Source organism: Galleria mellonella, unplaced genomic scaffold (genome assembly GCF_026898425.1).
Source record: "Galleria mellonella isolate WM207_F2 unplaced genomic scaffold, CSIRO_AGI_GalMel_v1 utg654, whole genome shotgun sequence".
Classification (NCBI taxonomy): Eukaryota; Metazoa; Arthropoda; class Insecta; order Lepidoptera; family Pyralidae; genus Galleria; species Galleria mellonella.
In genome coordinates, this window is record NW_026442139.1 from 677,034 (window position 1) to 702,432 (window position 25,399).

Here is a 25,399-nt window from a genome sequence, read left to right on the forward strand (position 1 = left end):
ACTAGTAAAATACTGTTAACAATAAATGCATAAAATATATATCACTAAATAAAAATAAAAAGTCGTACTCGTAAGTCATTTCGATCAGTAAATGCATAAAATGAAAGCTAATAGAATGTAGTCCTTTCTGTCAGCCTTATAGTTTATTTTGGTAAAAGTAAAATGGCAGTGCTTCTTCCAATTGGCTAGTATTCTAGAATCTCTACTTAGTGCGGGGCAAGATAGTGATGTGTATCCAATGGTATTTGTTTAGTCGATTCACCCCACACTAGTTGTAACCAACCTTGACCCCTCTTATCCATTTAAACTGCAAATGTCTAAAATCCCTATTTTTGCTATTAAAGAATTGTATGTTCCTTTAAAAATAACAAATTAGTCAATGGGTTTTGTATACAATTTAGAGTGCAATAAGACATCATCTGATGACCTGATGAAAATAACTGCAACATCAAGAGCACCGTGCACATCACAGAATGCATTTTGACCCCTATATTATGCAGTCCATTGCAGCAAAGTTATGCCTCTGTGCCCTACGATTTCACTGCTATATCCCAGCCTTCAAGATTTTATAAATAAATAGGTTAATGTCAGTAGAGTTACACTAACGCCACATTCAATGTGTCTTCGGTTGCCGATCATCCGCAACAGAAAGCCAGTATATATTTTTATTCAACTTAGAATCACAAACAAGCTAACGGCCCACCTGGTGGAAAGTAACCGTCGCCTATAGACATGAGCAGTACCATGGACACCCTGCGCAGGTCAGTCATTATGTCGATGTACCACCTCGAAACGCTCTCGCCCAGCGCCTGTTCAATGAGTTTAAGACCATTTTGTGTTACTATGGCACACGCATGAAAGAAGGAAATTGTTTTATATATCTTGCTTTCTGTTTTTTTTTTGTTCTTGCTTTTTTGTTTTGTTTTTCATTCTTTTATCTCTCGGGTGTTATTCCTCTGTACCCAGTAAACGCTTTCACACGGTTGCCTGTGAAACACAACCATATGTGTGTATTACTTTTGTGTATGTTTGTATTGTATTATTTGTGTATTTGTGTGTAAGTAATGCAAATAAATTATCTATCTATCATCCGCGTCCCGATCTTCAGTTGGCGGAGGATCGGCAACACTGCATTTCATATTTTCTACAGTTGGTCCATATTGCTTGTTCGTGTTAGTAGACATTCATGCGGCTGAAAGTACACTAAATGTATCGCTAGCCGAGGTGTTAGTTATGTGTGAGGCCGATGGCCGCACAGCGCTTGCAGCCGCTCAACTCGCTGCAGCACCGCCTCGCTCGGCGACACCGACCGCTGTCCACATACGAAACAATGATTAATTTGCATATAATCATCAACACATATAAGAAATCACCTATTTTAATAAAATATATTTATTTCTATACAAACGACTAGCGACCTGTCCCAGCTTCGCATGGACAAGAGGAGTTGTTCCCTATTATTTTTAAATAAAATTCAACCCATATTTTTCGTTGATAATACGTATTTTATAGATGAATGACTTTTTAAAATCGCTTTAATATTTTTGAGACCATCCATTACAAACAAAAAATAAAAAAAATCCCTCTTTATAAGTTTATAAGTTTCATATTATGAATGAAATTTATTACGATAAATAATCCTCCATGTACTTTTTCGATTAATAAAATAGATCATACTTGTAATAAATAAAAATCGAAAGAATTGTAAAATATATACAAAATAATATCGTTTGGTACTTGGTGCAACAAAATCTTATCATGCCCACCACAATTTCCAGTAAGCGAATGTTTATAGTCAAAGTAGATTTCATGAGTAAAATACTTTAAAAGAACGTTGAAGATGAGTAAAATAGATTACTTTTCTGACAAAACTAGTCAAAACTACACTAGTGAACGGATTTTGATAAAATTCTATGGGGCCAATTTATAAATATATCATTTCAGATAAAAATAGAATTTTCCAAATCAGTTTCGAAGTGACTGAATTTTCTACCTAATTGAGAACTTGTTTGCTTTTATTCTAGAGTGGCACATCAGAATAATTATATCAAATAACTTATTTATGTGACTTTAATGCTAACAATATAAAAAGGCTAGTGCCGATGTACAATTTACGACGTTTTCTATCAGCCAACTATGCATATTCACACTAACCGGTAGCGTGTCAAAAGGCGAGCGTGGCACGTAGTCGGGCGAACGTGGCGGCACGCTGTCCGAATCCGTAGCGACGTCGCACCGCACGGGCCGCTGCACGGCCGCCTCGCGCACGCGGCCGCGGCTACGTCGCTGTGTACCCATGACATCACTTATAATCTTGTATAATCATTTACACTGACAAAACCTTGCGACAACTTTATTTATATTGTTTCGTTTGGCTAAATTAATTAAATTTCGGATATGGTCCATCCTACGTTGCATACCTCATTCCCATCTGTTTGTCAACCATTTGCGATTTAATAACAAACATCGAAATATCATGTAATAAAACAACAGAAATTATATTTTAAATATTAAATTGATGGAAACTAAACTGAAAAACCATGTTGTTTGCTCTATAAAAATTGCCTATTTATTTTATAAAAATTTTTGGCTGTATTATTTTAATTCACACTCACTCTGTCGGGACACGATGGGGCTTTCTTTCTGAGCATTCTCTTTGGTGGCACGGGTGCAGACGAGCCGCTCGCTATCTCACTCGCATTCAGTCTCCCCAGATCGCACCATCTCTCCTCCGTTCTGAGAGGACACGTAAAGGTCCCGGTGGACGTAGCCCTCTCTCGCCAACAAATGCATTTTGAACAACAAGACCGGCTACGGTTGTTGCTCTGTTGAAAGTTCGGTGACTCTTGCAATCGCTTTTGTAGCATATCGATCAGGGCCTCTTGTTCTTGGATCTTCTCCTCTTGTTCACTAAACAAATATAAATAAATTTACGAAATGTGTTAGTTAGACATCATTAACGCAGTAACCAGTAGTGTGAGAGTCGAGTGTCGGGTGAGGGGCCTGTGCCATGCCCGCATGCGCTACTCCCAGTGCCACACGGCAGCGAGCGTGACAAGTAGTGAGAGAATGTCAAGTGAGTGTTGTGGTGTGGCCCTATATCGTGCCCGCATGCGCCACTGCCAGTGCCACACGGCAGCGAGCGTGACAAGTAGTGAGAATATCAAGTGTCAAACGGGTGTTATGGTACCGTGCCCGCATGTGCTAATCCCAGTGGCACACGGTGGCAAGCGTGACGTATAGTGCGAATGTCAAGTGTCAAGTGTCGAGCGGGTGTCGTGGGGCGGTCCTGTGCTGTGCTCGCATGCATTACACCCAGGGTCTTTTTTTTTTTTTTTTGGTGGATGAAAATGGAATGGTAACCCCGCCTGCGCTAATGGGATACGCTGACGGAGCACCAGTGAAGGGTGATCGATGAGAATGAAAACATGCCAGTTAGCCCATCATGATGATGAAAAAAAAAAAAAAAAAAAAAAAAAAAAAAAAAATTCATCAGGAATCGGTAGAAAAATATAAAATGTAAACCATGATAGTGACGTTCATAAGCGGCTAAAATGTCCTACATGAATAAATGATTTTTGAATTTTGAATTGAATTTTGAATTTTAGGAACAAACCATGATAGTTTCCAGGGGGAACCACGAGGAGGTCGACCTGGTTGGGTATATTGCTAGCAATGGGATTTTTAATCTCCATTACTAACAATCCCTTTCCCCCCTTACACTCAGTGTCGCATGTCAGCAAGCGTGGCGAGTGGTGTAAATGTGTAGTGTGAGGTGTCGGAGAGGTGACCTGTGGCGCGCGCGCAGGCGCCGCAGCCAGGGCCGCAGGGCGGCGAGCGCGCGCCGCGCCTGCTCGCACAGCCGCCCGCCGCGCTCGTGCGCCTCTTCTAATTGCGCTTGCAGCTCGCGGGCACACTGCATCTTTTCCCTGTGCCAAACGTTGGAAGGTCCATCATTCACTATTCGGTCCATTCATATTTGGACACTTACACCTAAATGCCTATATACAGCAGGAGACAGGTAACGGCTGTATGGTGATGATGACACCTAAAGGAATTTACTCTTGCTAATATAATACATACACTCGATATTATACTCACCGTACTGGTTTCGCTGGGAGAAAGGGATTGTTAGTAATGGAGCCTAAAAATCCCATTGCTAGCAATATAACCAACTAGGTCGACCTCCTCGCGGTTCCCCCTGGAAACTATCATGGTTAATTCCTGATGAATTCATCATGATGGGCTAACTGACCTGTTTTCATTCTCATCGATCACCCTTCACTGGTGCTCCGCCAGCGTATTCCGTTAGCGCAGATGGGGTTACCATTCCATTTTCATCCACCAAAAAAAAACTGGTTTCGCTTCAAATTCTTTTCTCGTACATTCTTCACGGCTCTGGAACGCGCTTCCTGATGCCATTAAGAGACTACCGACTAAACCGTCTTTAAAAAAAAACGTTCACGCTCACTTTTTTACTTTATCCGAGCAGTAAGTGCTTTATATTATTCTCAATTTCATGTATAATATAGTATATATCATATATGTGTAACAATATTTGTTATTTATATATATTTATTCATTTATATATGTAATTTTAGTATGTATGTATATCAATAATTACTAGTACCGCATTCGAGTATTCTGACACTTCCCTATGGTTGACTGGGAGAGAACGCTTTTAGCATTAAGTCCGCCATGTACACATATATATACTAATAAAGGATCGAAGATAATTTCCTTCCAAAGGTCTTATGTATGTGTGTGCGAGTCGGTGGTACCTGTAGCAGGCGTGTACTTCGCGGCAGTGGTCCCTGGCGTGCTGCAGCTGCGCGTCGAGCGCGGCGGTGCGGCGCTCGCTGCAGGCCAGCTGTTCGCGCCAGCGCCGCACCTGCCACGACAGCCGCGTCACCTCGCCACGGATCTCCCCGCTCTGGTGACGTCACATCAACGTAAATAGATGGAGAAAATCATGGGAAGACTTCATACAGAACCGTTTGCATAACTCTGACCTACTCGTTTTCTGCCATGGTTATAAGTCATATTTATGTCAGTGTGTACAGTAAAAAAATTAAAAAAGTAAAAAAAATAAAAAATAGGTAATATAAAAGATTTATTAATTGCTAATTTAGCCTGCAGTACTGAGCTAATGTGTTGCCACACTATTTCTTATATATCTCTTTTATATATGTCTCTCGCTACTTTTTAGAATTAATATTAATCGTTGTCGTCGATTGATTAGCATCCAAAAAGGTCAGTACCCTCAAAAACCTGCATAGGTTTTTAACTTTTTTTTTATACAACTTAGAATGGCAAACAAGCTGACGGCCCACCTGATGGAAAGTGGTAACCGTCGCCTATAGACATGAGCAGTACCGTGGACATAACAGAGTATACTGTTTCGCCCATGATACCTACCATGCGTTGCCATACCTGAGGACTCGGATGTTATTCCACTGTACCCTGTAAATTCACGCCATATCTCGCCCTTCAAACCGAAACACAGCCATGCAAACACAACTGCTTCACGGTTGAAACACGAATGGGACAGAGGTACCCAAGCAATCGACTTTTGTACAAAGTCTCCCTCTCCACATCAAATACTGTTGCTATACAATTTTCAGACACAAATCCAAAAGGCAAACGATGCAAATGCATCTAAATACCAATTTTGGTCTCAGTTCGGTCTAAGTATCTTTCGATACAATTCTCAATAGAAATATGCAACCATACCTCCTTGATGACGTTATTTGCTTTGTCCAACTCCTCCTGCACCTTCTGTAGTTCCTCTTCGCGTGCGCTACACTGTCGCTGAACTTCTTGCAACTCCGCTGTTTTGTCGCTTAGCAACACTGCAGTAAAAAACAACAAATAAATAAATACCCTCATGTTTTTAAATTAAATAATTTAGATACATCTGCTACTTCTACTTTATACATCTTTTTGTTTTTTTTTATGCAACTTAGAATGGCAAACAAGCTGACGGCCTGATAAAAAATGGTAACCGTCGCCTAAAAGACATGAGCAATACCATGGACATAACAGAAGTATAATGTTTCGCCCATGATACTCACCATTTGTTGCCATTCCTGAGAACTCAGGTGTTATTCCTCTGTACCCAGTAAATTCACTGCCATATCCCACCTTTCAAACCGAAACACAGCCATGCAAACACAACTGCTTCACGGCTGAAACACGTATGGGACATCTAGTACAAATATATAAAGAACTAGCGGCCCGAAGCGGCTTCGCACGGTTTTTTTTTTTTTTTTTTAATAATATACAATCCATTTTACTAACTGATAATGCAGCTTTGTATGGGTGAAAGAACTGTTCAAATCATAACGATTGTTACCTTGAGTCTGCAGGATCTGTCTGGTGAGGGTGTCACACATTGTGCTCTTTTCTGTCAAGCTGTCATTCAACGCCTTCAATTGGTCTCGAACATTCTCCAACTGTAATTACGTTATTCATTTTTTACTCAAATTGAAATGACAACGAAATTTTTTTTAATGGATGATAATGGAATGGTAGCTCCACACACGCTATCGGTATACACCGGCAGGGCACCAGAGAAGGATGATAGGCGAGAATGAAGTAGGTCAGTTTTTTTTTGATGAGTGAAAATGGTATAGTAACCCTGCCTGCGCTAACGAGATACGCTGGCGGAGCACCGGCGAAGGGTGATAGATGAGAATGAAAACAGGCCAGTTAGCCCATCATGATGAATTCATCAGGAATTAACTCAGATAGTGTCCAGGGAGAACCGCGAAATGGTCGACCTGGTTGGGTATATTGCTAGCTAGGTATATGGGATTCTCAGTCTCCATTACTAACAATCCCTTTCTCCCCAAAGTAGGTCAGTTAGCCCATCGTAACGAATTCAACAAGAATTATTCACGATACTTTCCAGGGGGAACCACGTGAAGGTCGACCAAATAGGGCATATTGCTAGCAATGGGGCTGTCAAACTCCATTGCTAACAATCCCTTTCCCCCCAAACGAAATTATTGTTCACTTGAATGCAAATCCCAACTACTCGTATCGCTAATAAACATCAATGATTTTTTTTTATACAACTTAGAATGGCAAACAAGCTGACGGCCCACCTGATGGAAAGTGGTAACCGTCGCCTATACACATGAGCAGTACCATGGACATAACAGAAGTATACTGTTTCGCCCATGATACTCCCCATGCGTTGCCATTCCTGAGGACTCAGGTGTTATTCCTCTGTACCCAGTAAATTCACGCCATATGCCACCCTTCAAACCGAAAACACAGCCATGCAAACACAACCGCTTTACGGTTGAAACACGAATGGGACAGAGGTACACAAGCAATCGACTTTTGTACAAAGTCTCCCTCTGGTATATACTGTTGTTTGATAGAAATATGTCTGGAATCAAGGTTGGAATGAATTTTACATGTCACAAGTAGTTGTCGTAATTAAAATAAAAAAAAAGAATAAAAGACTAATTTTATTAGGTACAATATTTTGCAAAAAGAATAAAATATCTAACTAATATTGCAAGATGGTGGTTGGACAGTAAGATACTTATTTTTGCCTGGCTGGATATACGGTGGGACGATCGTAGCTGTACTGACAATTAAAGCTATAAAAAGTGGCAGCTGTCACAGACAACGCGCTGGAATGTGCGAGCGAGATGCACGACACAAAAGCCGTAACAGTGATTTTTAAAAAGAAAGTACCTCCTTTTCCTTCTCCTCTAACTGCATCTGGTACCGTGTGTCTACTTTCTCCTTGTCTGACAACGACGCTTCCAAGTCGCATATCCGTTGCCGGAGCTCTCCATTTTGTGCCTGCAATAATAATAAATGTGTAAGTTTAATAAAAATAAAACAAGAGCATCACGAATTTCTGTCCTGTATGAAATCTAAAATATTAACATTCTCTTACAACCCTTTTTGTACCCAATTTTTTTTTTTTATTGGGTGATAATGGTATAGTAACTCTGTCTGCGCTATGGTATACAATGGCGGGGCACCAGTTCACTAATGAGGATGAAAGCTGGTCAGTTAAGCCATCCTGACGAATTCAACTAGAATTAACCACGATGGTTTCCAGGGAGAATCACGTGGAGGTCGAACTGACAGGGTATATTGCTAGTAATGGGGCTATTTGACCCCATTACTAACAATCTTTGTCCCCCACCCTTTTTGTACCAGTGAAACTGAAAATTTCTCCAATGTAACATGACTCGGAGAAAAAAATAATTTTATGCCTTCTATACTTAGACTTGGTCGGGATAAAACTTTAGTTTATGTAAAATTTCAAACCTAACAATCCCTCAGAATGTTGTAAATAGCAAGATGCAGTAATAAAACATATAATTATGTATTTGAGATATAAAATAATTAGTTTAGTGAAAAAAAAACGATACGAGATACGAGTCTTATAAAAATCTGACATAGAACAAACTTAAAAATTATACATTGTTCTAAAAAACCTCTGTGTCAACAGCCAGTATTAAAACTCCAACACAGAATCCGTAATACATTCGATAAAAGATGGATAGTGAGGCAACATCTCTACAGAATTTCAGTGGATCAAATAGAATAGTGCTCGTAAGACATTGGTCATCGGTAATCCAAGCTGTACTAACCTCGATTGCTTCGTTCTCACGTTTCAATCTCATGTTTTCTTCCTCCAATCCGCAGGTACAATCCCCCTATAATAATGATTCGTAATTAGCTTTAAATTTATGACTTTATCGCCGTTTAATTTATACGTGGGTAAGACAAAACTAAAAGCATTAGAGACATGCTAGTGGGAGTTAGCTGAAATTAATTTTATAACAGATAATATAATCCTATAGTAGTTATTATTATAAGTACGAATAAAGCAAAACAGCGGAAGATCACAACATTTTATAATGAGTTAGTAAAAATTGGAAATTAAAAAGAATTCGAAATGTTCGGAAAACAAGGCTTACTACGACTTACAAGGACATATGTATATGCGAAAGTGAAACCATTCCCAACTGATTTCAAAAGAAAGGTGTTCTTCGAAACGTATTTTTGTTAAACATGATAATTTTATTGATTTATTGTTCAATTTGATTCGTTTTAATTGAGCATTTACGAATAGTATTTTTCCAAGTTTCTATTTCTGAATTCGACATACAACTATGATTCTATCCTAAGGAGTAGAGTTTTCTACGTTGGTGCATTTCTATTTTTAACTAACTTCAAAAAACTTCCCTTTTTTCAATCCTTAATTCGATTGTACCCTTTTTGAAATTTGAAATTTTTTAAATCGTCATAATTCCGTCATTTATAAACTGATTCAAAAAAATTCTTTTTTTATATGAAAGCATATATTTTTAAATTAATCTCAAGGAAGTTTTATCGAAATCGCTTTAATAATTTTGTTTTTAAACCAAAATTGGTTTTGCCGCTATGAAGACTGTTTCTTGTGCAACAAAGTCTTAAATTATTGAAATGATAACTTAAAATGCACGCATAGGAAAACATGAATTCATAAATCTTTTCCAGGGTAGCGCGTGATACAGATTGAGATATGTATTTCGCCTGGTTTCTCTAATACGTATATGGCTGCAAAAATTGACATTAATATCCTCAAGGGAGAAAAAAATTCATCAATATAAGAAATTTGTATATACACACGTCCATACAAAGATAAGGACAGGTGCTACATACAGTCTTTTTCATTAAAACTTAATGAATTTGGGAACAAACAAGTAGTTGATCCGGCCATAAAACAATCTGCCGATGCTTAATCAACATTAAAATCCAATATATATATATGTAATTTTAGTATGTATGTATATCAATAATTACTAGTACCACATTCGAGTATTCTGACACTTGCCTATGGTTGACTGGGAGAGAATGCTTTTAGCATTAAGTCCGCCATGTACACATATTTCTACTAATGAATAAATAAATAAATAAATTTTTGATAGTTCTCGGCCAGTATATTTACGAATAATTTATACTATGGTTATTGAGTCTGACGTACGATGACACAGGAAACTTACTAAAGGTTACGTATTAAATTTATTTATTTACATTACAACTTATGACAATACATGTACATGTACATTGTGTAAGTGTGTGTAGGATATATATATATATATATATATATATATATATATATATATATATATATATATATATATATATATATATATATATATATATATATATATATATAACTTGGTAAAACTTGGTCATCTTTTTATCGTCTTATTGAAACAGACTATGTACTACTATACACAGATACGTAGACTACTATACACACTCCCAATACACTTCGGTGATAAGTACTTTGTTGTAATGTTTTTTTGCGACTACAAAACGATGTGTGAAAGATTAATGACTGCAGATTGAAATATCTTCGGGATACTAAAGAATATTGAGGTGCCAATTAATATAAGTTAAAATATCCTGTAACTACCCGACAGTAAGTAGCAATAAAAAAGGTAAAGGACTAGGTTAAGGATGACTACGTCCGTGACGTTTGCATAAATGAGCTCCTAGTTCAAATTCCCGATCGGGTGAATTTGGAAAACGTACTTTTATCAAATAATTCGGGTCTGGGTATGGTTGCGTGGTTATGGTTGTGCCTACAGATATTCGTTGCCTGGTTTTTCGTAACACAAAGTATCTTAGCTTTAGAATCAGGCGCGTGATGGGATTGTACAGCACTTGTAACTACAGATATAACAATCACTCATACATGTCACATGTAACAATCACTCATACATGTAACAATCACTCATTCATTTGTCGTCCTCCATGGCGCAGCGGTCAACACGCCTGCCTGCGACGTGGAGGCCCCGGGTTCGATTCCCGGCCAGGTCATGATGGAAAACGATCTTTTCCTGATTGTCCTGGGTCTTGGATGTTTATCTATATATGTATCTATTATAAATATAGTATCGTTGAGTTAGTATCCCATAACACAAGTCTCGAACTTACTTTGGGGCTAGTTCAATCTGTGTGATTTGTCCGTATATATTTATATTTATTTATTTATACATGCAACTACTTGAGGACATACTGTGAGCATAGCTCTAAGCTGCAGCAGCTGCTCGGTAATGTCGTGCAGCTCCTCGCTGACCTCCGTCGTGAGGGAATCCTCGCACCGCTCCCACATCCCCTGTCCCAATAAAACGCCACGTGTCATGCTCAGCACTTTATTTTCATCAATATTTACAAGCCACGAAACTGACAAACTTATGTGAAATATTTTTGATAAAAAATTTATTGTTGTAGAATCACACTTTATATAAAGGATAATCCATCCATAGATCCATCTAAGGCATATAAGGCACGAATCTATTTAAATGTAACTGTCATAAAAAAATAAATTCAGATATTTTCTTTTAATTTTTTCGCTTAATCTCAGTGTACAAAAGAACTCATCAATAATCTCATAATACAAACTCTGCAGAAATGATTTGATGACGCTCTATAATTCTCTGTTTTCTCAGCTTTTGAAATCTATATCTTCAAGTTATGGTCAAACCAAGTAAAGTCGTTTACCATCTTGAAGTTATTTTACAACATCTTCATCTTTTCATATTATACAAGCATGCAAACACTGTTATTTCTAAATTAGTATAAACACACCAAACTGTTACTTTTCGTGTAGCTAGAAGTACATCATAATACCGAATCGTTGTTGGAACTGTTCAAGAAATTCGATATCTCCACTTTTAAGCTGTCCACCTCCGTTGCTATGTTCTGTAAAATAAAATTTAATATTATACCGTTAGAGAAGTAAAATAAAGACCAATACATCCAGGATGCAAGGAGCGATTAATATTCAAAGACAAGACACGACGGAAATAAAGGAATGAAGCGTTCTATCCCCATGTTGCCAAAAAAATCTCAACATTTTGATCTTCTTTCCATCCGTCGTTTTTTACACCCCTAACTAAAATAACCTAATAAATAAAGTGATTTGATGAAGACAGTTTCCTAATTGTTTTCTCAATCACCTGCCTTCCTAAAAGTCTTTTGAAATACAATCATGGTAAAAGAGATTATTACATTAAACTATTTAAATAGTATCGTTATTTAAAGCATAATTTTAAACATCTATGGTCATCATTAAACCTATGCAGAAGGATGAGCAATCAACAGCTGAATAATGACAGGTGATGTTGATTATTTATAGAAATTACATCCATTGACAATAGCTGCGGGTCTACCATGAAATGAAATTCCGAAATTTCGGACTCAATTTCGTGTTTTTGTTTATACCAAAATCGGACCAATAAATGGAGTTTAACATTTCGTTCGTCATACATCCTATCATAAAAGTCCAAAGGAACGATATTTTAACATTTTTAATTTTTCCAAACGGCATGTATTATGAAATTTTAACATTCGACAACAAATTTGTGTTTTGTTTGCCTCCGAAATTTCGGAAAACATTTTATGGTAGGCCCTCAGGTCTCACCTGGCATCGTTCTAGTGACCACTTCTGTGTGTAAATTACGCTTTGCAGCCGACCGATCTGCTCCGCTTTCTCCCGGTCCATCAATCTCACGTCCAGGCACGATTTACGGAGCATCTCTATTAGTTCCTCCTGTTTTGCTGTCTACAATTGTACAAATATAAAACTTTGTATATTTTTTACTGCTTTTTTACTTGGTAAAAGCTTCACCGTAAAGAGCAAAGGACTTAAATAATAAATAAACCTGCTTGGAATTCAAAATGAATCAATCTACTTTCTGGGTAATGGAAACAGGAAATGCAACACACAGGGGGTATCATGGGCGAAACAGTACATTCTGTTATGTCCATGGTCCCATGTCTATAGGCGACGGTTACCACTTTCCAACAGGTGGGCCGTCAGCTTGTTTGCCATTTTAAATTGCATAAAAACAGTACCATAGATTGATGGTCAAACCAACACCATCAAAATACATTGTAAAGCTTATAATTTGACCTCTTACGTTGCCATTATTGAGAATTAATATTCTATTCTCCTGTATCTACTGTAATTTTACTATCATAAACAAGTTTTATACTTGAAGTACCAAAATAAGCTACTTTAACAGTGATAGATGAGAATGAAAACAGGCCAATTAGCACATCATGATGAATTCATCAGGAACTAACCATGATAGTTTCCAGGGGGAACCGCGAGGAGCTCGATCTGGTTGGGTATATTGCTAGCAATGGGATTCTTAGTCTCCATTACCAACAATCCCTTTCACCCTATCAGTAACCATTATAAGCCACAGTTGTAAATAGGAGTATCATCTAATTAATGATTTATGAAGTACTAATCTCTTACCTCATAGAAGCATTCTCGATAAAGTTCCTCGATCACAGACAAGTTGTTCTGCAATGTATGAACAATGCTCTTTTGTTTTTCTGCCTCCTACAAAGAACCGGTGATTATAATCAGTACTTATTATTAGATTATATATTATATAATACAATATAATGGCAACGCATGGGGGGTATCATGGGCGAAACAGTATACTCTGTTATGTCCATGGTACTGCTCATGTCTATAGGCGACGGTTACCACTTTCCATCAGGTGGGCCGTCAGCTTGTTTGCCATTCTAAGTTGTATAAAAAAAAATATCAATATACATCTAATAAATGAAGACTGTACAAAAATCATTTGCTTGGGCACCTCTATCCCATTCGTGTTTCTACCGTGAAGCAGTTGTGTTTGCATGGCTGCGTTTAGATTTGAAGGGTGAGATATGGCAGTGAATTTACAGGGAACAAAGAAATAACACCTGAGTCCTCAGGAATGGCAATGCATGGCGAAACAGTATACTCTGTTATGTCCATGGTACTACTCATGTCTTTAGGCGACGGTTACCACTTTCCATCAGGTGGGCCGTCAGCTTGTTTGCCATTCTAAGTTGTATAAAAAAAATATTTTAAATACATTACTACGTTTACTAACCAAAATATCACTCTCTTCAATAATAAAATTGCTCAATAAGAATCAACTCTTTATAACATTTCAAGGAGGGAGGACTGCTCTAGAAACAGATGCGTGCAACCATCTTGACTGTAATTTAGTAGTTATATTTAATAATTTAAATTTGAAAATAAAATCATGTTTATTTTTAATTAATAATAAAAAAAACTGTAAGTTTTAAAAATCTAAAAGGTTTCTTTCTTTTCATACTATATCGTCATAGTGGTAGAATACTGACGGATCTATATATATAATATTCGTCAGATCCGTCGGTATTCTACGACTATGACGATATTATACATATGTTAGTATTTAATTTAAAAAGTACTTACATTTTTATTACACTAATTTTAAAATATAAAAAAAATACATCTTCTCAGATTCGATAATTAATTAGTTATATTTATTTTTAACACTAATTAAACAAAATATAACAATCTGTAAAATTTAATCTCCGTCACGGGACGTTGTGATGGCATAAAGCAGGTCGAGTTTAAAATCTTTTTGTAGATATGAAACGCAGGATTTCCGCCGAGCGTCCCATGACACGAACACCTGCCCCATCTATGTCTGCTACGTCGACGCATATGTGAATGTCAATTGACGTTTGGTTTATTTTATTTAACAATTAATAAGTAATATATGTTTTACTGGTCAAATATTTAATTACAGATATTTTTCAAAAATCATATTATAATTTACTAGCTGTGTCCCACGGTTCCCCTTCCTTTCCCGTGGGTGTCGTAAGAGGCCACTAAAGGAACTTAATAATAACTACTGGCAAAACGCCCCTTAAGGGGGCGAGGGGGGGAGGCATATGTTCAGCTGTGTTTAGCAGTAAATAATCGCATGGTTTAGCCCACGTGAATCAGTGTAAACTATCCTACGTGTCAATAACCTACCAGTGTGTCGAATTTCATTCAAATCCGAACAATCGTTTGTACCTGTTTGAGCTACAAACATATTAAATATATAATATTTAAATTCGAACATTTTAACAAATTTTTGTAAATTAAAATTCGTAGTTATTTCGTATATGTATTTATGAAAAAAAAAAAAAGTTTAAATATATCTATCAATAGCCTACTATTCGTAGTACAAGCTCTAATTAGTAGGGAGGGGGGGGGGGCAAAAATTATTATTTGGGATCTGACTGCCCCATTGCTAGAATATAAGATTAATGATATCCACGAGGTTCCCCATGAGAATCATAATGGTTAATTCGTTACGATGGGCTAATTGACCTGCTTTCATCCTCACCTACCATTCCTCACTGACGCCCCGTCAGTGTACACCAGTAGCGCGGGTGAGGTCTACATTTCATTTTCACGTATTAAAAAAAATGCTTCGCCTAGTTTGATGCGACTAGATGACAGTGAGTAATATGTTCAAGGAGAATAATATAAATAAAGGAATCGCCACCACCTGACCTGTATCTCCGAGGAGGAAGACATTGCTAGTAATGCGAGCTACCAGTTCCATTGCTAGCAATAAACCCTGTCAGATCGACCTCTACGTGGTCCCTCTGAAAACCATCATGCTAAATTCCTGGCGTATTCATCACGATGGGCTAACTGACCTGCCTTTTCATCTCACCTATCATTCTTTACTGGTGCCCCGTCAGCGTATACCGTTAGCGCAGGTAGAGTTACAATTCTATTACCATCATCCAAAAAAAAGACCTGTATCTCGGTGGTGACCGACGCGTCATTCTTGTCCGTCTTCGCGTCGACAACGTCCCGCAACGTCCGCAGCTGGGAACAAACGATTCATTAGCGTATCATTCGATTTCATCACACGCCGAACGCGTTCCATCCATTTTGTTTTTGCAGGAAACGACCCAAATTCTAAATTGCGCTGTTGCGACAACAAATACTTCGTTTCCTTGTAGTTTAGCTTTATTCCTAAAAATAGTTTTTAAACTGTATCACTTCACACATCATTTATTTTGCATATAATTTAAGATTTTCCTCGAAATGCGATTATCGTTTTTGGCAAAATTAATATGGTGGCAAAGATGTCTCGTAACATATGCAAAAAAAAAACCAAGTGAATCGAAAACACAATTCATTTTCAAGTTTTTTTACAATAATCTAATTTGAATATTGTATTTTAAATTGGAGAGTGAGATATGGTAATAAAAATACTGGATTTTGTGAATCAAGTTCTTCATGTAACAAGGGTTGGCAAAGCGCGAATGATAGTCGACCCCAGTTTACAGACATTCCTCATGAATGGGCCTTGGTACCCGCTTACCCTTAAATGAACCATATTTTATGATTTTTGTCATGGAAAAAAGAAATGTTGCGTTGGTTTTGTCATTTGGAGAGGATGGATGAAAGAAGAATTACGAAAGAGATTTATTGAGCAAGAATGAATGGAGATATCGGTAGGGGCCGCCCTAGACGGACGTATGTCAACCAAATAGGCGACGTGCTGAAGAAGGGCCAAATTAAAAGTACCCGTAACTGGCGAGCGTGTATGAAAAGATTGATGAATGTAGAAGACAGGAAAGAGGTTCGTTTGAATCGAAACATTTGGCGTTCCATTGTTTCTGCCTACCCTAATGGGAGACAGGCGTGACAGATATGTATGTATGTGTGTATGTATGATTTTTGTCATCTTAGAAATATGAAGTTTTTGTTTAAAGTGAATATGCAAGAGAATTGCCCACGTATATTCATCATCATCATCATCATATCAGCCTTTAACTGTCCACTGCTGAACATAAGCCTCCCCCTTGGTGATCCTAAATAAATAAATAAAGGGGCTTGCCAGTAGTTACCACGCTTGGCAGGCAGACTGGCAACCGCAGTCAGGCTTTAGAGATGTTTTAAGAAAGATGCTACTGCCACTCCCTCTCTGTACCTTAGTCGACTCTTACGACACCCACGGGAAAGGAAGAGGTGGCCTATTCTATGCCGAGACACGGCCAAAAACTCTGCTTTCTTGTGCTAATCGACGACAATTTTATGATCTTTCTGTGATGTACCAAATCTCATCCGGAACAAATATCCAAACTCACCTACTTATTCTATAAATCCTATTGTATATTTTTTTTATTAGATGAATATGGAGTGGTAACCCCGCCTGCGCTAACGGGTTACGCTGGCGGGGCACCAGTGAAGGGTGATCAATGAGGATGAAAACAGGCCAGTTAGCCCATCATGATGAATTCATCATGATAGTTTCCAGGGGGAACCGCGAGGAGGTCGACCTGGTTGGGTATATTGCTAGCAATGGGATTCTTAGTGTCCATTACTAACAATCCCTTTCCCCCCTCCTATTGTATATTATAAATGCAAAAGTGTGTAACAATGAATGGATAAATGTTTGTTACTCAAAAACTACTAAACAGATTTAAATTAAATTTTGATACGGTTTTTTTTATGGATGATAATGTAATGATAACATTATACTCGCCTGCGCTAACGGTATACGCTGGCGGGCCACCAGTGAGGAATGATAGGTGAGAATGAAAAGGCAGGTCAGTTAGCCAATCGTGATGAATACACCAGGAATTCAGCACGATGGTTTACAGACCACGTGGAGATTGACCTGACGGGGTATATTGCCAGCAACGGGACTGGTAGTCCACATTACCATTACGTTTCCCCCATTTTTGATACGGTTAGATTAGTTTAGATTATTCTTAGTTAACACATAGGATGTACACACTTATGTATCGATTCACGCGGACAAAGCCACGAGATTTTTTTTTTATACAACTTAAAATGGTAATCAAGCTGACGGCCCACCTGATAAAAAGTGGTAACCGTTGCCTATAGACATGAGCAATACCATGGACATAACAGAGTCTGTTTCTTAGTTAACTGTTTCGTCCATGATACCCCCCATGTGTTGCCATTCCTGAGGACTCAGGTGTTATACCTCTGTACCCAGTAAATTCACGCCATATCCCGCCCTTCAAACCGAAACACAGCCATGCAAACACAACTGCTTTACGGTTGAAACACGAATGGGACAGAGATACCCAAGCAATCGACTTTTGTACAAAGTCTCCATCTGGTTAGTTTATAATGTTAACGGGAAACCGTAATCACCTCGAGCGCTTTAGCGTTGAGATCGGCGCGGAGGGCGGCGGCGCGCTCTGTAAGTGCAGCGATGCGCGCCTCCGCCAGCTGCAGGCTCTCGCTCTGCACCCGCACCGTTTCCTCCTTGTTGCGGAGCTGTACGCAGACATTGGGGATCATCAGCTATGACGAAGCAACGGTGCAACATTCGTTGACATATACCACAAAAGGATACTGAGAAATCAGCAGATGATACACCGATCGTAAAATAGGTGTTTGAATTACTATGTTTAGGTTTGAAAGTTGGATCACAGCAGTAAAATTATAGGGTATGGAAACCTAAGATATATACATAGATAGATAGATACTCTTTACAGTTTCCTCCAAAAGATTACAATATTAAACTTATCACAGTGTGAAAGCAATGGGCGATCTTATCAGGAAAAGCGATCTCTTCCAGGAAATAGTATAGTCCTTAGGAAAGGCAACCCATGGGGGATGTCTACCGTAGGAAAGACAGTGTATTCTGTAAAAGCCATGATGCTGCAAATCATCGGTGTGCTTGTCATTCTAAGTGTCATAAGAAAACTCCCACATCATTATCTTTATACATAAAAGGGGATGCAAATCGACTGCCTGACCCATATATCAACCCACAGTTGAAACAGTTAAATCTAGAATTTGGAAATTTTGCGGACTGAATCACAATATTGCATAAATAAGAAAAGAATTTTGAAAATACAATCCCTTACATATATTCATTTTCGATTTAAAATTTATCAAAATAGAAGAAATTTCATACAACATTTTTGAAATTACAATTTAGAAGTTAGACACGTGAAATTTTGTAGAATAAGAAATTGAATACCGCATACGAATAAAGCCGCGGGTAAAAGCTAATTATTTTATATGTATCTCAGATTATTATATACACACTAACATAAATATTAATGTTATATTATAAATTTACGAAAAAAAAAACAGCTTTTACAGCCACACCCTTATATCGCAAGAAATGTAAGTTGTAAACCATTTTTTTTAACAATTAAACAAAAAATAATCAACACAAACAAATTTGTCTTACCTCCATTAGCAGTTAGTTATACGTGTGACGATACTCACAATTTGCAGCGTGGCCAGCAGTTTGTTGTGATAATATTGCGCGCGCGCAGCCGCCTCGCACTCGCCGCTGCCAGCCGCGCTCGACGTGCACGCGCTCTCCTTGCGTACAACAATAACAAACAGATGGGTCAAGTGCATCATTTAGTACCGTTCTTTGAAGTTAACGGCCGTCCATTTGATGCAAGTTTTTCTACAGCTAAAGCCATAAAGGAAAACTGATTTCTCAAACATGCGACGTACAAACTATTCATACCTTTAGAGCAAGTTAAAAAAAACATCTTTTTTTATGCAACTCAGAATGGCAAATAAGCTGACGGCCCACCTGATGGAAAGTGGTAACCGTAGCCTTTAGACATGAGCAGTACCATGAACATAACAGAGTATACTGTTTCTCCCATGATACCATTCCTGAACCTATGCGTTGCCATTTCTGAGGTCTCAGGTGTTATTCTTCCGTACCCTGTAAATTCACTGCCATATCCCACCCTTCAAACCAAAACACAGCCATGCAAACACAACTGCTTCACGGTAGAAACACTAATGGGACAGAGATGCCCAAGCAAACGACTTTTATACAAAATCTCCCTCCCGCCATCTGGTTGCGACATAAAAATTATTGAAAAACGATTATTTAGATTATATTTTAAATTACTACATTAAGAAACTTTTACCCCATTTACTGCAAATATGAACTAGAAATAATAGCAAACATAGTGAGTTTGTAAAATCGCCGTTATACACATATATATATAGACATCACACAAACATAAGGGGGGAAGGGGATTGTTAGTAATGCGTATTATCAGTCCCATTGCTAACAATATACCCTAACAGGTCGACCTCCTCGTGGTCGCCCCTAAATACTATCGTGCTGAATTCCAAGTGTATTCATCACGATGGGCTAACTGACCTGCCCTTTCATCCTCACCTATCATCCCTCACTGGTGCCCCGCCAGTGTATACCGATAGCACCGGCGGGGTTACCATTCCATTATCATCCATTAAAAAAAATCACACACACACAGTCACACAAAAACACACATAGTCTGTACTGTCTGTACTTTGTAAATAGCTTTACCTAAATTCTGTACTGTCTGTACTTTGTAAATAGCTTTACCTAAATTATAATTTGATGTTTATTCTCGCAATTTATAATACCGTATTGTTACCTGTGTATTATTACACTAATTGGTTGCCTTATATTTGTGTAATTCACAGAGATAAGGCACTGGTGATTTGTAACACAGGTCGTTTCAAAACCAACTGCAGGCACCGGTCTCTCACTAAACTGCTCTCACATATTTTATTGTACCTCAAATTGTAACGTTTTTTGAAGAGAAAAATAAACCATTCATTCATTCGTTTATTCATAGACATGGTTAAAAATTAATATAAGTTTTAAAAATAATATATATATTCTTTGTTGCACTAAAACATACAGTAACAACAATAAGTTAATAACAATGTTAGCAAAGTCTGAACTTATCTCTCAAATTTTAGATCTCTTCGAGTCAGTTACTTTTAACGTTGTGGCAAAAATAAACCATTCATTCATTTGTTTATTCATAGACATGGTTAAAAAGAAATATAAATTTTAAAAATGATAATACCTATCATGTAAAATAAAAAAAAACCATTTTTTTAATTTTTAAACCAAATCGATGTTGCGACCGCACGATACAAATACCCGCGACAATATAATAATACATTAATACCATCGAAGTAAATATAGATGCATAATCATAACATTATCCAATCTAACGACAAGGTGCGGTGAAGACAAACATAACGACTTGTGTCTAACAAAAGGAAGTCATAAATTGAAGTACATTTTTCTGACAATAGATCAGCCGGGACTATACTATTCTCGGATAGATGAAACGGTATAACTAAATAGAAAAGCCCATAGCACAAAACAGAAAAAGCAAAGAACAAACCATACGAGATATAACTCTGGAAGTCTTGACTGAAACTTGAATATCGTTCTTAAAAAATTATTATTAAACTATTTAATAAATACTTTTACAATATGAAAGATTATATACACATCAATATTTAAATAATGAATAATAATAATACAAAAAATACGTACCTAATGTGAAACAATTTTAATGACTGGATAACATTGATAATATGAATTAACAAACTATTTAACTAGACAGATAGATAGATAGATACTCTTTATTGTTTCCTCCAAAAGATTACAATAGTAAACTTATTATAAATATAAATAATTACAATTTCTCTTTACATTACAACTATTTCAAAAGTAAAAAAACATGGTTGCACTCTTCTCTCAAAATGGTTCATACTTGAAGTGTTATCTACCAACCACATTATGGAATGCAATAAAATATAAATAAATAAAAAGTTCATCGAAATTGACGCAATCAAGAACTGAATTTAGGACCTCGATCCCACGCAGAAATATTAATATAAGTACAACAATATCGGGTATTAATTACTTACGTCAGTTTTGGTTTTGCTTAAGAATCACGTGTCTAATGTAATTGTTAAATATTATACGACTGAAAAAGGTATATTCAGTTGTAAGACTTGTATTTTTTCTTTTTTATACAACTTAGAATGGCAAACAAGCTGACGGCCCGCCTGATGGAAAGTGGTAACCGTCGCCTATAGACATGAGCAGTACCATGGACATAACAGAGTATACTGTCTCACCCATGATACCCCCCATGCGTTGCCATTCCTGAAGACTCAGATGTTACTCCTCTGTACCCAGTAAATTCACGCCATATCCCACCCTTCAAACCGAAACACAGGCATGCAAACACAACTGCTTCACGGTTGAAACACGAATGGGACAGAGGTACATAAGCAATCGACTTTTGTACACCCAAAATGAACAATATATATAATAATACAAAAAGATGCAAAGAAAGCATCTTTAATACTATACATCAATACTAATTAGGTCTATTGGTAACTAGTAATCAGGTTACATTAAAAATACTCAATAACTGTTTATAATTTTGATGTAATTTGTGAATAATCAACTGTGAAAAATAAACATGAATAAAATCATAGACAACTAGGTACGAGGAAGACCTATGTAATTAAAACAAAAAATTGTCAATAAAAAAAACATGCCCAAATTGAAATTCGAATGTTATTTTAAGACTTGATATGTTGTGAGATTAATCCTAATTATTTTTGAAAAGTTTTGAAAAGAAGCCAAAAAATACTCACTTTCGCAAAGTCACTCGTGTCCGAATCACCGCACATGATCAATCCATTGAACATCATTATTTCACTCATTGGTTTTTACAAATTACACAACATACATTACAACTTTAAGCTAAGTTATTAAATAGTAAGTTAAGTAACTTATTTTTTACGTGTACTTTAATTGACACGTTCCAAACTCTGAACTATATCAGCTCCATTCATTACTATAATAATATGTAAACATGTTCGCGTGCAATACAATAAACAAGGTTGCGTACGCGCACCCGACGCGGGTGTCGAGCGTGGAGACTGCTCGAGACGGGGCCCGCTGCATATGCAGCCCGCTATTTCTGTAATGTCGTAAATATAGTCATTTTGGAAGTGGCGGAAGTGCCACCGCGCCGAGCCGTGGCCCACTTGTGCCTCGTAACCTGTGCTCGAACGGTCTACAGAGTGTGCCCCATATGGAATAGGATTCCCATTGATCCTTACCTATAAACTTGAAATGTGTTTATTACCTCTTTGCACTTTATTGGCTCATTTAACAATATTTGGTACACCAACCCGTACTATGTGGGGAGGAAGCAGATATGGAGGGGAAAGGATTGTTAGTAATGGAGTCTAACAGCTCCATTGCTAACAATATACCCTATCTGAGACAGCTCCTATTACCAGCAAAATGAATTGTATTTTTTCTTTTTATTGTTGGTTTTTTTTTTTTTTATATAAGCATATAGGACAAACGATACTAGCATTCCAATTTCATTCAACAAAATATACCACCCTGTGTAATAGGTTCATTAGTGGCAAAGCAGTGGCGCGGCGCTTGTCGTCGTTGGTTTCCGACGCGTCTCCGTGTTTCGTCACAGTTAGACATTAACAGTGCCGGACTAAGGGGGGGGCGGAAGGGGCGGCCGGATCCGGGCCAGGAACATAGTCCTGGAGGACCTTCAAATGTTTCCATTCTCCTCATCCATACCCATACTGTTTGTATGTTTATAATATACAAGCATGCAGCTCACCCAATTGTGACTACCAACCATCAAACATGAACACATGTAACACCAGAGACATTACAGATGTCCTGCTGGTCTTTAAGAACGAAATACGACAGCCTTTTGTCCCTTTATATGTATATTTTAATCTGTACTTCATGCTACTGTATTTCACTTGAATTGTTTATATGTCATTGTTTATTTTTATGTTTTTGGTGCAATAAAGAGTTAAATAAATAAATATGCTCTTGTCTTGAAGGTTACGATGTCATATCAGTGCAACAAATAGTAAATAAGTCTAATTTAAATTTCACTTGTAAGATTTTAACTAAATATACATATACACTTATACATAACAAGCATGGACTAAATAAAAAGCTAGTAAAATTACATCAACTTTTTAAACTCGGGGCTTATTTAGGTTTGCCGCCCCGGGCCTGTGACGTGCTTAGTCCGGCACTGGACATTAGCGCCCCGGTACAATAGCTAACAGCTTTGCTTTCTGTGCATCTCCAGTAAATATTTTATTTTATTCATATATCCTATAGTTTTTTTTTTAAATGAAAAAGTTTGACAAAGCAATAAACTGAGTTGTGACCGTTTTGTGTTACTATGGCACACTCACGAAAGGGAAAAATCTCTTATGTATTTTTTTTTATTAATTTTTTTATATAACTTAGAATGGCAAACAAGCTGACGGCCTACCTAATAGAAAGTGGTAACCGTCGCCTCTAGACATGAGCAGTACCATGGACATAACAGAGTATACTGTTTCGCCCATGATACCCTTCATGCGGTGCCATTCCTGAGGACTCAGGTGTTATTCCTCTGTACCCAGTCTGTCTTCTCTTTTTTTCACATATATATCTATATTTATTTGTAAGCTGTAAGTAATGGAAATAAATTATATATCTATTAATTTATTGTTAGGGAGGCAAAAAAGCAGACGATCCATCTGATGGGAAGCGGCTACCATCGCTCATGAACATTTGCCAAACGAGGGAAGTGGCTGTGGGTTGCCTGCCTTTAAAACATTTGTAGGCACGTTTTACCATATACATTTTCTGTTTACCTGTACATTGCGCTGCAATAAATAGCAACTTTTGATACTTTGTAGTTTTAACGCCTCCTTTGATGTCTTAGTTTATATTAATTTGTTGGTTTTGCACATTAGACACGGTTGTGACAGACATGCGGTTCAACAGGTAGGTAAGTTAAATTAATAAAAAAGAATACGTATATAATATTAAGTCTGCTTTTTGTAGCTAAAATTTTTTAGTAAAATGGTAAACTCTAACCAATACTCACCAGAGAGAGACTTTGTACAAAAGTCGATTGCTTGGTTACCTCTGTCCCATTCGTGTTACAACCGTGAAGCAGTTGTATTTGCATGGCTGTGTTTCGGTTTAAAGGGTGCGATATGGCGTGAATTTACTGGGTACAGAGGAATAACACCTGAGTCCTCAGGAATGGCAACGCATGGGGGGGGGTATCATGGGCGAGACAGTATACTCTGTTATGTCCATGGTACTGCTCATGTCTATAGGCGACGGTTACCACTTTCCATCAGGTGGTCCGTCAGTTTGTTTGCCATTCTAAGTTGTATAAAAAAATACTATAAATGTGAAAGTAAGTTTGTTGATTTCATGTCTAAATCACTGGATCGATTATGATAAATTTTGGTATAGAGACAAATATGATCCTGTAAACGGTTACAGATCACTTTTTCTTGCGAAAAATTTCCTGCGGGTGGGATGGGGAAGGAGTAATTTTTGTATGAAACTTTTTATTGCGTCAGCCGATTTGCTTTAAACTTTACAGAATTATTGTTTAATTCATAATTAGATGAATTAATGAAATGAATAAATATTTACTTACAAGAATATATATATATCTTTTTCAGAGTATACATAAATCTTTTTCAAACTACCTCACAAAGGAATTGAATTTATTTTTGTAACTATTTTATTTCTACGTATACCAACAACCAAAATTATTGAACAAAACCAATATTAACGCGAGCGGAGCCGCGGTTAGAAGGTAGTAAATAATAAATTAATAAAATAACAACTTTGTTGTAAGTTCTAGCTAGGTACATGCGCTTGTTAAA

The 25,399-nt window shown here is 37.3% G+C and overlaps 1 protein-coding gene across 1 annotated transcript; it reads right to left on the minus strand.

Moving 5' to 3' along the window:
* Window positions 1-1,062: 1,062 nt before the first annotated feature.
* LOC113522342 (adventurous-gliding motility protein Z-like) lies at window positions 1,063-23,367 on the minus strand. The gene is made up of 17 exons (XM_052900804.1): window positions 22,316-23,367; window positions 19,106-19,204; window positions 18,014-18,139; window positions 15,632-15,703; window positions 13,301-13,387; window positions 12,458-12,598; window positions 11,665-11,736; window positions 11,051-11,149; window positions 8,628-8,693; window positions 7,714-7,824; window positions 6,356-6,455; window positions 5,734-5,852; window positions 4,782-4,933; window positions 3,792-3,929; window positions 2,616-2,910; window positions 2,155-2,286; window positions 1,063-1,312 (listed from the first exon to the last, which is right to left on the minus strand). Exons 1-17 carry the CDS (start codon window positions 22,382-22,384, stop codon window positions 1,232-1,234), a joined length of 1,959 nt encoding a protein of 652 aa, XP_052756764.1. The 5' UTR covers window positions 22,385-23,367; the 3' UTR covers window positions 1,063-1,231.
* Window positions 23,368-25,399: the final 2,032 nt, after the last annotated feature.